Source organism: Xyrauchen texanus, chromosome 15 (assembly GCF_025860055.1).
Source record: "Xyrauchen texanus isolate HMW12.3.18 chromosome 15, RBS_HiC_50CHRs, whole genome shotgun sequence".
In the NCBI taxonomy this organism is placed as follows: domain Eukaryota; kingdom Metazoa; phylum Chordata; class Actinopteri; order Cypriniformes; family Catostomidae; genus Xyrauchen; species Xyrauchen texanus.
This window is the reverse complement of record NC_068290.1, coordinates 12,754,008-12,768,481: the sequence shown is the minus strand read 5'-3', so window position 1 is coordinate 12,768,481 and position 14,474 is coordinate 12,754,008. Positions and strand designations below refer to the sequence as shown.

The 14,474-nt window shown below is 36.0% G+C and overlaps 2 protein-coding genes and 1 pseudogene across 2 annotated transcripts in view; 1 reads left to right on the top strand and 2 right to left on the bottom strand.

Annotated features, from left to right (window-relative positions):
• LOC127655666 (SH3 domain-binding protein 5-like) overlaps nt 1-14,474 on the top strand; it is a 263,875-nt gene that overhangs the window by 195,065 nt on the left and 54,336 nt on the right. The window lies entirely within an intron of this gene.
• Nucleotides 116-8,367, bottom strand: aldh5a1 (aldehyde dehydrogenase 5 family, member A1 (succinate-semialdehyde dehydrogenase)). The gene is made up of 10 exons (XM_052143579.1): nt 7,781-8,367; nt 5,934-6,017; nt 5,313-5,483; nt 5,081-5,197; nt 4,765-4,908; nt 4,499-4,642; nt 3,931-4,089; nt 3,602-3,765; nt 3,229-3,287; nt 116-2,854 (listed from the first exon to the last, which is right to left on the bottom strand). Exons 1-10 carry the CDS (start codon nt 8,066-8,068, stop codon nt 2,643-2,645), a joined length of 1,542 nt encoding a protein of 513 aa, XP_051999539.1. The 5' UTR covers nt 8,069-8,367; the 3' UTR covers nt 116-2,642.
• Nucleotides 11,091-14,339, bottom strand: LOC127656149 (elongator complex protein 6-like; annotated as a pseudogene).

The window sequence follows — 14,474 nt, the reverse complement described above, 5'->3', positions numbered from 1 at the left end:
AAATAAAGATCTGTGGCCCTGCTGTGAAATACTATGAACAAATGTACATTAAAGTTTTGTCTTAATTTAGTGATGAAAAGGCCACAACTTTAAATAATTTGGTCATTTTAACCGTTGTAGTTTGAGGCTATTGGTTTTATTGCCTAGTTTTTGTGCCTTTATGCTATTATCTGGAGAATTTCAGTTCATCAGAGATTACAAAATGTATCCATTTTAGACATTTCATTTTTCCATGTACATTACACAATAACAATACCTTATTGTACATTAATAGAGAATTAATATTTACAATTAAAGCAATACAAACATTAAAACTAAAGACATTAAAAAAAATTACACAGGCACTGTGACAACATTTGGCCTTAAAAGACATTGTTTTCAGACAATAACTTGCTAGACAAAACGCCAACATCTTGAAACAAAACTTTTTCTATCTAGCAGCATAAGCACCCAAATATATCCCATCACAGTCAACGTTTCATGTTTAACAGTATTCCCCACATCTTTTTTGCAGAATTACAAAAATAGAGCATTTGGCAAAATAAACCCATATTAAGTTTAATTTTTTCATCTATACATTTACAGGCATCAGCCTGAGATATACTGTTGCTAGCATAATTTTTAAAATACCCTTTCAAGCATTGTGTCTATTGTTAAGAGTAAAAGTAGAAATAGGTTTAATTATCTGGATAGGCTAGTTAATGTTGTACTGCTATCAAAAATGGTCTCTGGATTTACATTTAAAATGGTAACATCCTTTTTGGTCCAGGAACAACATTCCAATTGACCAATCAGATTCAGGAATAAGAAAAGGGGTAGGTTAAGGATTAAATTTAGGGCTCTATAGGAGCTTGTTATCTATTTTTAACCTACAGTATAATTAGCTTATTTTTTTCAGTGCCTGCATGAATCAGGTCAATCTTATTTCAGAGCTACATGGTTACATAAATCAACTATGATGGACGACGGACATGACCTCAAGGAGGTAACAACCCATTTTGACAACAAATATCTCAAATATCCCTTCAGTGACCACATTTACATACACTCAAGCAAACGGTTTATTCCAGGGTATTTGCAGAAAGCGGTGTTTTGAATAAAAAAAAATTGGGAGAACAGTGGGAAAAAGAAAAAGCACATACACCATAAAATAAACCCATTTATATACACCGATCAAAAATATCGACTACTGTCCAAAATACACTGGGGGAATCTCAGTGTTTTACGTAAGAGGGGAAATTCTACTATAGTGGGCAACAGTCTGGTTCCGGAAGAAAAACCCCATTCATTTTTTTCCATGGACTAACTGATTTTCAATGATATATTATAAACCTTTTTTTAAATTGTTTAAAAATTGTGTTTAATAGTGGAATTCCTGGTGAACAATTACATTTAGTCCAGCAGAGAAAGAGCCACAAATCTGAGAACCACGGCCAACATAGCCCAACAAACAAGTCAAGCAGCGAGCGCCCACTTCCATTCGAGTCAGTGTCATTACACCCTCAAATTTATATTTGTATATATCTGAATACTTTGTAACTTACATTAATACATTGTTTCTATACTTATAAAAAAACAACCTAGTTTCATAGATTTCCATAGTTTTTTTCGATTAAGTCATTCACAATGCTTTATGGGATTGTAGTTCATACCCTCGTTAACACGGGAGGTATACAGCCTTGTACCTATATCTTATTGTACAATTTTTAAATACTTTTTTGCTTCAAATGAAAGTTTGTAATGTAATTTAGCTTAGAGCTGGATGGTTTGGTTCATGGCTTAGAACTCTTTTCTGCAGGATTTTTATGAAAAACCGATGTAAAAAATGAATGGGAAAAATACTTCTGGAACGCGTATGGCGGAAAAGGCAAAAACTGTTGTGCCCTATTGCAGTGCAATTCTGCTGCAGGTCGTGATAGAAAATCAAGGAAACAAACACAGCAACAACTGGAATATCTGGAAATAAAGTGACGCAATGGAGAATAAAATAGGTAAGTCTTCATATAACGCCGCTTTCCAGCCTAAGCAGATTTCACACAATAGATGGCTTTCTGGTGTCCATGTAAACGAGCTCATTGAAAGGACTTTGTTCACTAAGAACCTCAATCTGTATAGTCCATATTCAGTTACATCTGATTGACAGAGAGAGTAGTTTGGTTCAGTGTTTTGAGGATTAAATGGAAAGTTCACCCCAAAATGATAATTCTCATCATTTACTCATGAAGATATTTTGAAGAAATGTGCTTCCCATGTGCTCTGCGTATGCATCAAGCGCTAGGGAGTGCAATCAAGCTTCTCTCGTTCACGTGCCAAGGGGATTGCAGATGTCAAGATTTACAGTGAAAAAGGGGTTATGTTTTGGTCTGTTTTTACCCAAAACCAATCCTATCACTTCAGAAGACATGGATTATACCACTCTAGTCATATCAGTCAAAATATCTTTGTTTGTGATCCTTAGAAGACAGAAAGTCATAAGTGTTTGAAATGGCATGAGGGCGAGTAAATTATGAGAGAATTCTCATTTTTGGGTGATCTATTCCTTTAATAATTCTGCAAAGGTTTACCAACTTTCTCAAGTGTATTATTAATAACGCTGCATTGTAATATCTGCTGTAACTGGTAGTAACTGTTGTCAGGGTTTTTTAAGGAGCGAGTCCCCCAAAACACATGTACTTCACTTCCAGATACTCATCAATGCCGTATTTGGATCCTTCTCTGCCCAGTCCAGACTGTTTGACTCCTCCAAAAGCAGCTTCTGTGGCAGAGATCAAACCTTCATTGACCCCGACCATGCCCACGTCCATGTGTTCCGCCACTCGCCAGATCTGACTAATGTCTTGAGAGTAAAAGTAACCTGTTGAAAGGGAACAGTTGTGTCCACTTGTGAAAATTAATTGAAACATAAATTTCGTAGTATTTGGTATGTCTCTCTTTTGCTTAATGAAAACATGTATTTGAGCTGGTATGGATTACACAAGTTTGAACAAAACCTGATGATCCACATCAACAATCATGATTTGAGAATGTTCCAACAAGCATCATGTGTGCTTCAATGGAAGCAAGGAAATCTGACATTTTGTACAAAGAATGATGTACTCAAACTTTGTTCATCTCCAAATTTTAAATTGCATTTTCATTGTGAACAATAATAAAATAAATAAATAAAATGTTTCAGTAATCAGAGACTACGTTCGGAAAAATATCATTAATTTGCGCAGATGGACAAACCTGCTAAACCAACTGGGGAAGCATTGGCAATGGCAAGTGCCTCCTGTTCAGTACTGAACCTGGTGAAGACAAAACACTGAGTCAGCTATATTTGGGGTTAAATGTTAGTGCCAATTACATACAAAATATCCCAATATCATGACATTGACAGACTACACATTTAATTCATAGTGCAACTCGATACTTCTCTTAGTTCATGTGTTCCATTATAGAACTACAACTTAAAAGATGAGGTGTGTAATTTCTGCATCTCCAAACACAAAAGGATTATGTGCAGATAAGCCTGTCCTTAGTTTAATGTTATTATAAAATCATATAATCTAGAAATAAATTAATAAAACAAAGCATAGCCATAGAATAAATGAATACTCACTTAACAACAGGAACAAGGGGTCCGAAAGTCTCCTCCTGCATACAGAGCATGTCAGTGGTGACGTTGGACAGTAGGGTGGGCTGCATGAAGGACCCCTCCAGTCTCTTGCCACCTCTAACTACGATTGCCCCCTGAGCCACAGCATCCACAACCTGGTTCTCCACCTGAAAGAAACAGAAGCTGATTATCATTCAACTGAGGATTTTATTTATCAGATCTCATTCCATATGCATGATCTTTGGATGTGCATGTTGTTGACAGTGATGTAAGAGTGTGTTTGCATTCAATATATTCATCAGTTCCTGTGTCTACTTTTCCCATAAAAGTACCTTCTCTGCGGCGCGGGTGTTGATGAGAGGTCCCTGTGTGGTGGTGGGCTCTGAGCCATGGCCAAGTTTCAGCTCTGTGTCCATAGCCTTTGCTAGCCTCTCCACGAATGCATCATGGATACCAGTCTGAACCAGAAAGCGGTTGGAGCACACGCAGGTCTATGACAGAGATGGGTACAAGATACAGTACATTGTCAGGGTCTTTTCTAATATAAAGAATATTTTTATGTCTCCATCATATATTGTACGTCTTAAAATATTGGATCAAATACTGAACTCACCATTTTTAAAAAGGGAAATTATTTGAGTTTTCTTTTGTCACAATACCATAATTAAGTGAACATAGAGGTGAATTTTAAATTTCACTACTTTAGATTGAGAGGATGTTGCCTTTTCTGCAATAACTAGAATTGGTTCAAAATTAAAAACTTTAGAGAAGAAATGTATTAAGAAATATTCTTGAGGGTTCTTCATTTTTCATTTCTCTAATCTAAATGCACCTCAGACACAACTCTCTCTTTCTAATCAATCCAACTTTTAATTTTAGGAATATTGAAAGGACACTCACCTGTCCGGAATTCCTGAATTTAGAACCCATTACTCCAGCAACAGCTTTGTCTACATCAGCACTATCAAATACAATGAAAGGGGCATGTCCTCCCAACTCCATGGATACCTTTTTGACAGTTCCTGCAGCATGTCTTAATAGTATCTGCAAAAGCATTTGAAATGTTGCACATTAGCTATCACTATTCACGGTTAATATTAAAAATGTATTACAAAAGTAAATTGAAATAGAGGTACTAGGTCCTAAGTTGCTGGGTGGATCTTTACTTTGCCAGTGGCCGTGGAGCCAGTAAATGAGATTTTGGCCACAAGAGGGTCAGTGCAGAGCAGCTCACCCACAGCAGGGGTCTTTTCTCTTGAGCAGGGCACCACGTTAAATACCCCTGGAGGAATTCCAGCCTGAACTGAGAGCTAGATACAAATTATGTGGATTATGCATTCTATCATGTTGATAATATTTTCCAATTATAAAGACTGGAATGTTAACATAGAAAAAAACTAAATAATAAAATAATTCAAAATAACACACTAGCACATTAGATAATCCAACTAAATATTTTTTTATGGCAACAGACAGACAGACCTCAGCAAGGGCCAGGGCAGAGAGAGGCGTGTCCTCAGCCGGCTTCACCACTACAGTGCAACCCACTGCCAGCGCTGCACCCACCTTCCGGGTTATCATGGCACTGGGGAAATTCCACTGTGAAGAGGGAGAAGTAAAAATCACAACAGCAAATCCATGGCTAGCAATCTTGCCGTTTTATCTTACTAATCTAACCACTGGTGTTATCCTATCAGAAAGGAGGAGCTCTTACAGGTGTGATGATGGAAGCCACTCCCACTGGTTGTTTGAGTAATAGGATCTTGCGGTCCTTGGCTGGCGGAGCAACAATATCTCCATACACACGTCGGGCCTCCTCAGAAAACCACTCCAAAAATGAGGCTGAATATGCAATCTCCCCAAGAGACTCCTTCATGGGTTTCCCCTAAGTACACATCATGCAAAAAAAATCTAAACCTTCATGACTCTGTCTGGCCTAATTAAAAGAAACATGTTTTGCAAGTTAAGTTTTGGTGACATGAGGACTTGAAGACTGTAAGTGGTATCTGAATTTTCTATTGGTTTCAATTTAATATGCGAGTTTGTTGTCTGTTAGTGGCTAGTAAAACAAATTATGAAAGAACTAAATTGAACTTCATATTTTGGAAAAATAAGACAGAATAAATGAAGAAATAGGAGTAAACTAACTTGGAAAGTGTGCAGCAGAAAGTCAATATATACTGTGTGCCCATAATGTATAACTTGATATCATTTATAAATAACATTTAAAAATGTACTAGATTAAAAAGTCTCCAAACATCTCCTAATATGTGATTCCTTATAAATGTAAACATTGAAAAATGATAACCTTTATGTAATGGATTAGTATACTTACACATTCTGCTGTGATTAACTTGGCAAGATCTTCCTTGTGCTGAGTGACAAGATCAAACCATTTCCGCAACAAAATGCTCCTCTCCTGCAAAAGCATGCAGATGTATTCATAATATATGCATTTCAGTGGAAGCATAATTACACAGACATGTTAAAGATGAAATATGTAACTTTTTCTGTCTTAAAATACTTTATTTTATTCCAGCTTAATATGTGGAGACAACTGTTAGTAAGCCACTGTGTTTCTGTGGCACTATAAAAACAAAGGTAAAACTCTGTTTGTTTTGAAAGACCTGCCCCAACAACATTACTAAACCAATGCCGTGAGTTGGGGCCTTGGGGGTGGGACTATCTCTTTTTTTGACCAACGAAAGACGGGGTTTTCAGAAACTGTTTTGACAACAAAGTTTAGTTTCGCAATTCCACTTGTTGGAGTAGAAATTGGCAAAAAAATAAAAGAAAAAAATAATTTGACCACGGCCTGTGCATGTTAGCCAATCAGAAAGCATGGAGCATGAGATTGGAGTGTAACTAGTAACTGCCTTGCAAAAAATCTCTAATGTAAAAAAGTCTACTACAGTTAATGTCAATCCTATAAAACCATAAAAAATTTTAATGGGATTATTTTTAGTCTAAGAAGCTCTCTGAATCTGTCTAATATTTATGAAAAAACAATTCCTGATAGAAACCAGGAACAAACAAGTACCAAAAAGCACCTTGCTATTTTTATGACAATTACTTACTATGGCAATACCATATTCTGTGAAGTACTGTTTACCAAGCAAACAGGGTTGGGGAGCAACAGAATACATGTAATGGGATTACATATTCAAAATACAAAATATTAGTAACTGTATTCTACTACAGTTACAATTTAAATAGTTGGTAATCAGAATAAAGTTACATTCGAGTAAGTTACATTCGAATAAACTTGAACTTACATTCAAGTTACAGAATAATTTAATATTTAGACTATTTAGTTGGAAAACATTTATCCATATAAATAATGTGATCTGAGGCAGTTTGAACAGTTGTGAAACACTTTCTTAAGATGAATTCATATGAGCAGACGGAGGACGCTTTTAACTGTTATGAGTGAAAAGGTCGATATGATGTCATTTGAGGAAACGGATGTGTTTGTGCACACACTCTGTGGGGTTTTGAAGTGGAGCAGCATAAATAGTTAACAGTGTAAATTTAACAAGTTATGAAAATTTAGCTTTATGCTAAGCTAAAATGCTTTTTCAATCCCTTTAACATGCACATGATTAAAAAAATGATTTCAATCAAGAAAATCCATGTTCAATCATACATACATGCATACATACTCTATAGAAAGACTTGATATTACGTTAAAGATATAGCCTACTGTAAAAAGCTTATTCTTAATTAACATTTTTTAATTGTTTTCCTATAAAACAATATCTAAAAAAAAAAAGGGTTAAACTATAAATGTATTTAACTAAAATATTTAGACTTTCTTTTTCAGAAAATTTATATTTAATACAATTGTGTTTTGTCTTACTGTACTGGCAGGTGTTTCTTTCACTTGATATAAAATTGTTTATAGTCAAAACAATTTAAAATAAAATCTGACAGTTTAAAAAGTAATCCAAAGCATTCAGATTACGTTACTGATTTTAATTAATCTAATCTAATACTTTACAAATGACATTTTACAGCATGTCTTCAGCAATTGGTAGTGGAATACATTTCAAAAGTAACCCTCCCAACCCAGCAAATAAATACCATGGTACCACCAGACATCAGATCTTAATTGCAAGGCTGACTATAATTATAATAAAGGAGAGTTATGAATGAAAATCCTTATATTTCGCATTAGCTCACCTTAGCTGTGCGACTCTTCCAGACATGAAACGCTTTGTATGCAGCATTGACAGCATCTTGAGCTTCTTTCGAACTGCAGTCTGATACCTTTGTGATCTCTTCTCCCGTCGCTGGATCAAACACAGAGAAGGTGGATGCAGCAGACACCCAGCGGCCGTCAATGAAGCCTTCAGTCCGGAGGAGCTGCGGGGAGATATCGAGGCTGTACCGGCGCTGCAACATTCTGGGGAGGCCTGAGTAGACCTGTCGAACAATACACCGATATCTTGAGAAGAACAAACTCCCCATTGCAAGTACTGAAACAGGTGTTGTTCTAGTTTGACCACGTACGGTGAAACCACTATACCACGGTCGGTCTGCAGGTTCAGGATAATAACGAGTTCAGTCCAGTCAAGAGAGGGCGGTCGTTTTAATCACGTGATTGCATGGTCTTATAAGAATAATTCCTTATTTACATTCTGCTTTCAATAGTTATATATCTATTTTGTATAGCTGCCTTTATACAAAATAAAGATGAGTTAAAACTTAATTATATGGTAATTTGTGTCCATTAGATTGCATGTATAGGTTGCATGTTATGCAACTGCAATTCGCTCACAACAACATGGTGCAAATGCATTGCACAATAAAAATGGCGGTTTTAATCTTGACACTGGTTTGTTATGATTTACATTAGAACAACAGCGCTCTCTTGTGCTAAGTTTGGGGTCGCTGTATCACTGCAAGTTCAGGTTTTGTGTAGGCACTAGCTGCTTTTGCTCCAAATGTTAACCATTCAAGTTTGGGAGAGAAACACAGAGGCTAAAATATTCTTTTCTATTTCCAGAGCCACATCAACCCAGTGATCAATGTTTTTTTTTTTTTTTAAAGTCATGATTTCATGCATGATTATTGATGCTCCTTATTGTATTTACACTTGAAACAACTTCGAGTGAAAAATCAAGCTGAACACATAGGCTAAATATGTTGAAATATCACTACCCTTAAAAAAGATTTTCCTTGAGACATTCTTTCCTTTGTCTTCTCTTTTCTGCAAGGTAATGAATGTTGTATTTACAAACTACACAAATAATATTAGCTAAGTTAAGTTTTGCCAAAGGAATATTCTGGGTTCACTGCAACATAAGCACAATCAACAGCATTTGTGGCATAGAGGAGAGTGGGGTAAGATGAGCCTGTATGAGACCCACCCCCTGTATTTAGGCAACTGTCCATATTTTTTATGTGACCTTCCATAATTTCTAGCTGATTTTTAACATTTGAAACCTCAAATGTTACTATTTAAAAGTACTGAGTATTGTGCCAAAGCAAATGTATTCAGATACAACATTACATATTGTACATTTTGGTGTATATCTAGTATACAATAAATACCCATGATTTGATTAGCACAATATTAGCCCTGAAGTATTAAGCTGTGCTTTTTTCCAAAAAGGTTACTATGGGGCAAACTGAACCAAACAGTCTGGGTACAGTTGAGCCACTGTTTTTTGATTGAAATAAAATTGTTCTAATATCAAACTTTTCTGTTTATAAAGTCCCTAAATCTCCACTTTAACATTTTCCTTCTTTTGGTTTTGGCGATTCACATTCTTTGTGCATATCGCCACCTACTGGGCAGGGAGGAGAATTTATAGTAAAAAAGGACTTATATATTGATGTTTCTCACCCACCCCTCTTACATCACTTCTGAATACTTGGATTGAACCACTGGAGTCATACAGATTACTTTTATGATGCCTTTATGTGCTTTTAGGACCTTCAAAGTTCTGGTCACCATTAACATTCATTGTATGAACCTAGAGCTGAGATATTCTTCTAAAAATGTTTGTGCTCAACAGAAACAAATAAAGTCATACACATCTGGGATGCATGAGTGGAGTAAATTAGATCATTTAAATTCTTGGGGGAACTATCCCTTTAAAGGAAATAAGGGGAAATGGGAGGTTATAATTAATAAATGCATAGATTATAGTTTAGAAATTATACATAAATTCACTTGTGTTCTTTTATTCAGTGTTTCACTGGAAAAATGTAGTTGATCAGTTTACCCACAGATGGCTCATCTTGCCCACCTGACCAGAAAGTTGAGCCAATGTTTTTTTTTAAAGGCCTCTATTTATTGATTATTACAAACATTTATTTGGACTTGCCCCTCCTTTTCTTAAAAACAAAACAAATACAAAATCTGGATTCCAGTGAGGCACTTACAATGGAAGTGAATGGGACCAATCCATAAACATTAAAATACTGTTTCTAAAGTATAGCCACAAGGCATAAACAATATGTGTTAACATGATTTTAGTGTGATAAAACCACTTACTAACCTTTTCTGTGTAAAGTTATATCCACTTTATCAACTGTTGCCATTACAACTTAAAGTACACCCTAAAACGACCATGAAACGATGATTTAAACAACTTTACAGCTCATGAGTTTTAAGAGAATTCAGGCTTAAATAAAACTATAAGCTTCATATTTCTGCATTTTTAAACCCTCCAAAACATTTGCCTAAAATAATTTCCATTGTAAGTACCTCACTGTAACCTCAATTTTTGCTTATTTTTATAAGAGGAGGGACGTGTCATAATACTTTTTGTGGTAATCAACATTAAGACTTGTATTGAAACTGGAATATTCCTTTAAAGGAATGTGTTTAAAGGACACACTGATTTTAAGTTAATGTTCATTACAAATTAAGCCACAAAGGATTATCGAGAGCTTTAAAAACAACCATTTGACATAAATAAGCACACTGAGATGCTGGAGTACTGAATAAACAATATAAACAAATGAGCTGATGTTTAAAGATTAGAGCAAAATTGGTGACTTAACTTCAGAAATGAAGAAATCTGCAGAAAAAAAAAAGTGTTTCATCTTCCATCGAAAACAAATAAGTCATATTTGTTTACAGAGTTTGGAATTCAAAGTAAAGATAAATGAGTGATTCATAAACTTGATCAATGCAGTGTAACACATACCAGACATGGGACAATATGATCAAACAAGATGCAGTCATAAACTCTTTTAAAGGATTACATGGAGAGATTGAATTTGGCACAGAAAGTTCACATAAACATGAAACTTTAAACAGTTGAGACAATAACTGGCATTGTATGTGGTAACCTTTACGAGGACCCGTTTCATTGAGCTAAACAGAATTAACTTTGCAAGCAAAGAAAAAACTGGACAAAACAATTGAAACTTTTACATACTGAATATGTATTTATTTAAAAGAAGATACTGGTAAATAAATACATTATTTTAGAAAGTGATAGGAAGAGGGGAAAACATTTTCTTTTGTAAACAGTTAAAGTGCAGCACTGGGAGTCCCTCGAGCGAAAAACAATGCTCTTTTATCATGGACTTTAAAATGAAAAACCTTTCTTTGGTTGTACATGGCATCTTCTCACCGTCTCCACCAAACCTCCATCTGAAAGTACCATAGAAATCTCAGATCAGTTCAGAGCCATACATTTCAAAGTATTATTGACCTTTAACATGAAACTGCACCTGTCCATGCAGTAGCCCGTGGTATGCCCCTCTACATGGAGAGCCAAGCTGCACTGGTGAACGAGTCCCCTGTGAAGCAGGTTTGATCCATCATCATAATCTGCATCCTCCTCCTCACATCTTACCAGAATTACCATATTTCCCTGGATAATCTCATACAGTATAAGAGCTGCAGTACATGAGTTACACAATGTTACATTAAGTAACATACATTTTTACTTTTGGTATTTAGGGTGAAATGTGACCTGGATATGATTTCATGATATTCACCCAAATGTTAGAAATGGAGCAATATCAATAGTTCAACCAATAGATCGATAAGGACTGATCCTAAAAGCAAAGCTCACAAACATTCTGACTCACCTTTAACTCCGAACAGATGGTGGCTTGGAAGTTGAGGGTAAAATCTAGTATTGCTTTAACATTAACACCTAAACTTAAGAGGACGCTTAGATCATCTATGAGTAATACTGGAGGACCCCTTGTTTCACCATCATCACGATCCCAACTCTGACGCATAGAACTTTCCACAAATTTGAACAGACATTCCAGGTCAGTGCCTGGCGACCTAGAAAAACAAATAGCTATGGCATTGGCAACACAACTCTTTGTTTTCCTTATAAATCTGACTTTACATAATAAAAGTAAGAGAGGCTTTGGATTAATTAAATTCAAACTACATTTGTACATTTTCTGAAGGAAAATGCTCCCCTATTCAAAAGCCAGTGGCTGGGTCAGGGCTGAACTTCTCAACAAGCTGCGAAAGTTTGACGTGTAGGGTTAAAGGTTTGTTCATATCCTTAACAATATGAGCAATAATAATACTGACACTTGTCTTAGATAGCACCTTTTAGAAGTACGAAAAATGCGTTATATTACTCCTGTAATCTAACTCCAAGAGACTCCTTTAGTCCTTCAAGAAACACTAGCTGACCCTTGTCCCTTGCCTGGGTCAGACTCACACCCTGTACAGAAACATCATGAAACCAAAACATGCACTTGCTATCATCTTTGAAAAACCAAAAACAGTCCAAGTACATTTAATAGAATATTCTGGATTTCATACAAGTTAAGCTCAATCGACAGCATTAGTGGCATAATTTTTATGGTGTTAAGTTGCCATGGCAACAAGGTTGTAAATTGCATATACACCGATCAGACACATCATTAAAACCACCTGCCTAATATTGTGTAGGTCCCCCTCGTGCCACCAAAATAGCACCAACACGCATCTCAGAATAGCATTCCGAGATTATATTCTTCACACCACAATTGTACAGAGCGGTTATCTGAGTTACTGTAGACTCTGTCAGTTTGAAACAGTCTGGCCATTCTCTTTTGACCTCTCTCATCAACAAAGCACTTCCATCCACAGAACTGCGGCTCACTGGATGTTTTTTGTTTTCGGCACCATTTGAAGTAAATTCTAGAGATGTTGTGTGTGAAAAGCCCAGGAGATCAGCAGTTACAGAAATACTTAAACCAGCCCATCTGGCACCAACAATCATCTATGCAATTATCTAATCAGCCAATCGTGTGGCAGCAGTGCATACAATCATGCAGATGCTGATCAGGAGCATCAGTTAATTTTCACATCAACCATCAGAATGGGGAAAAAAGTGATCTCAGTGATTTAGACCGTGGCATGATTGTTGTTGCCAGATGTGCTGGTTTGAGTATTTCTGTAACTGCTGATCTCCTGGGATTTTCACACAAAAATCTCTAGAATTTACTTCGAATCGTACCAAAAGCAAAAAACATCCAGAGAAATTTCTCTACTCTCATCTCCCCTTGTCTCGAATAATTTAGTCTTCTCTTCCCTTCTCTTTTCTCTTCACTTCTTTTCCTGTCTTCCATTCATGAATTAGGGAGAGAGAAGATGAGAGGAGAGAGGAGACAATAGGAAAAGAGACAAGATAAGATGAGAAAAGATGAGATGAGAGAGGTGATGAGAGGTGACAAGAAGAGAGGAGTTGAGATGAGAGCAGACAAGGAGAGAGGAAACATGAGGAGAGATGATATGAAAGGTGATGAGAGAATAGATGAAAAGAGAGAAGACGAGACGAGAAGAGACAAGAGGAAACAGGAAAAATTAGACGAGACGAAACAAGGACAAAGGAGATGAGATGAGAGGATAATGAGATTAGCTGAGTGATATTCAACTGGTCATGTGATTCTAACATGGCAGCCCCCATGAGGGGGACCCCCTCCATGTAGAATAAAACAGCTTTCATAAGGTCACTGATATGATTTAACTCATCTCCTGTAGGGGATCATGATTTTTCAAAGTTACAATTAATTTCTTTTGATTACAAAATTACTGAGGGCACTTTTAAGGAGGGACAAATTGAAAATAATTGTCACTCCAATACACATTATGCCACAAATTCTGTTGATAACTTGAACAAATACTGTAAGAATAACTTGAACTGAACCCGGAACGTTCCTTTAACAAAACTTACTAGCCTTTGACTGACAGCATTGTATTGGCTGAGGGACTGTACAAAACCCAGAAAGCACACCTTACAACCAGCTGGAAGCATACAGGTTTCAAAATTAGAGTCTCTTTAGATATTAATATATTCTTCACAATATTTTCCTCAATATTCAGGTAACCTACCACGTAAATATTAAGACAGATAATGATGAATGATGCATCCGTTTGTCTGTCAGACAGCAAGATAAAGTCGTTCTGCAAGTACAGACAACATCAGTTAGTGTTACATGATTTCATTAAAAAGTTGCATTAAGGGTGTCAAGAGATAATTAGTTACCGATTTGAAACTGTCTGGACTGGAATTAAGAATACTGTTCAGTTTCTCTGTAAAATAATAATGCCTTTAACTTTAACAGAACCACATCCTAAATGTTTATTATTATGCTGGCGATAAAATGAGAAATTACGTTTGTAAACAAACAGATGACTAAAATACAGGTTTTACAAAGTATCTTAAATGAGACATTACCTACCTGAACTATCTTGAATTAACAGAATATCACCTAATAATGGAATAGAAATAAATATGAAGCTCAAAATCCCATGTGGTTACATTTGTCAGTTCAACGAACCACAATAGCTACAGATGCCGCACGAGGACATTCTTGCTCCGATTTCACTAGAAAAGTTTCCTGTCTTTCAAACAGGAGCATGAAGGCCAATATGAATAAATTAGGTATTTTA

Excerpts from the sequence above, each read along its gene's own strand:
- aldh5a1 (XM_052143579.1), bottom strand. The coding sequence starts at position 8,068 with ATGGGGAGTTTGTTCTTCTCAAGATATCGGTGTATTGTTCGACAGGTC. Across the intron at positions 3,288-3,601 it reads CCCCTTGTTCCTGTTGTTAA|GTTCAGTACTGAACAGGAGG; the intron begins GTGAGTATTCAT and ends TGTCTTCACCAG. Across the intron at positions 2,855-3,228 it reads TTCCCCAGTTGGTTTAGCAG|GTTACTTTTACTCTCAAGAC; the intron begins GTTTGTCCATCT and ends CCCTTTCAACAG.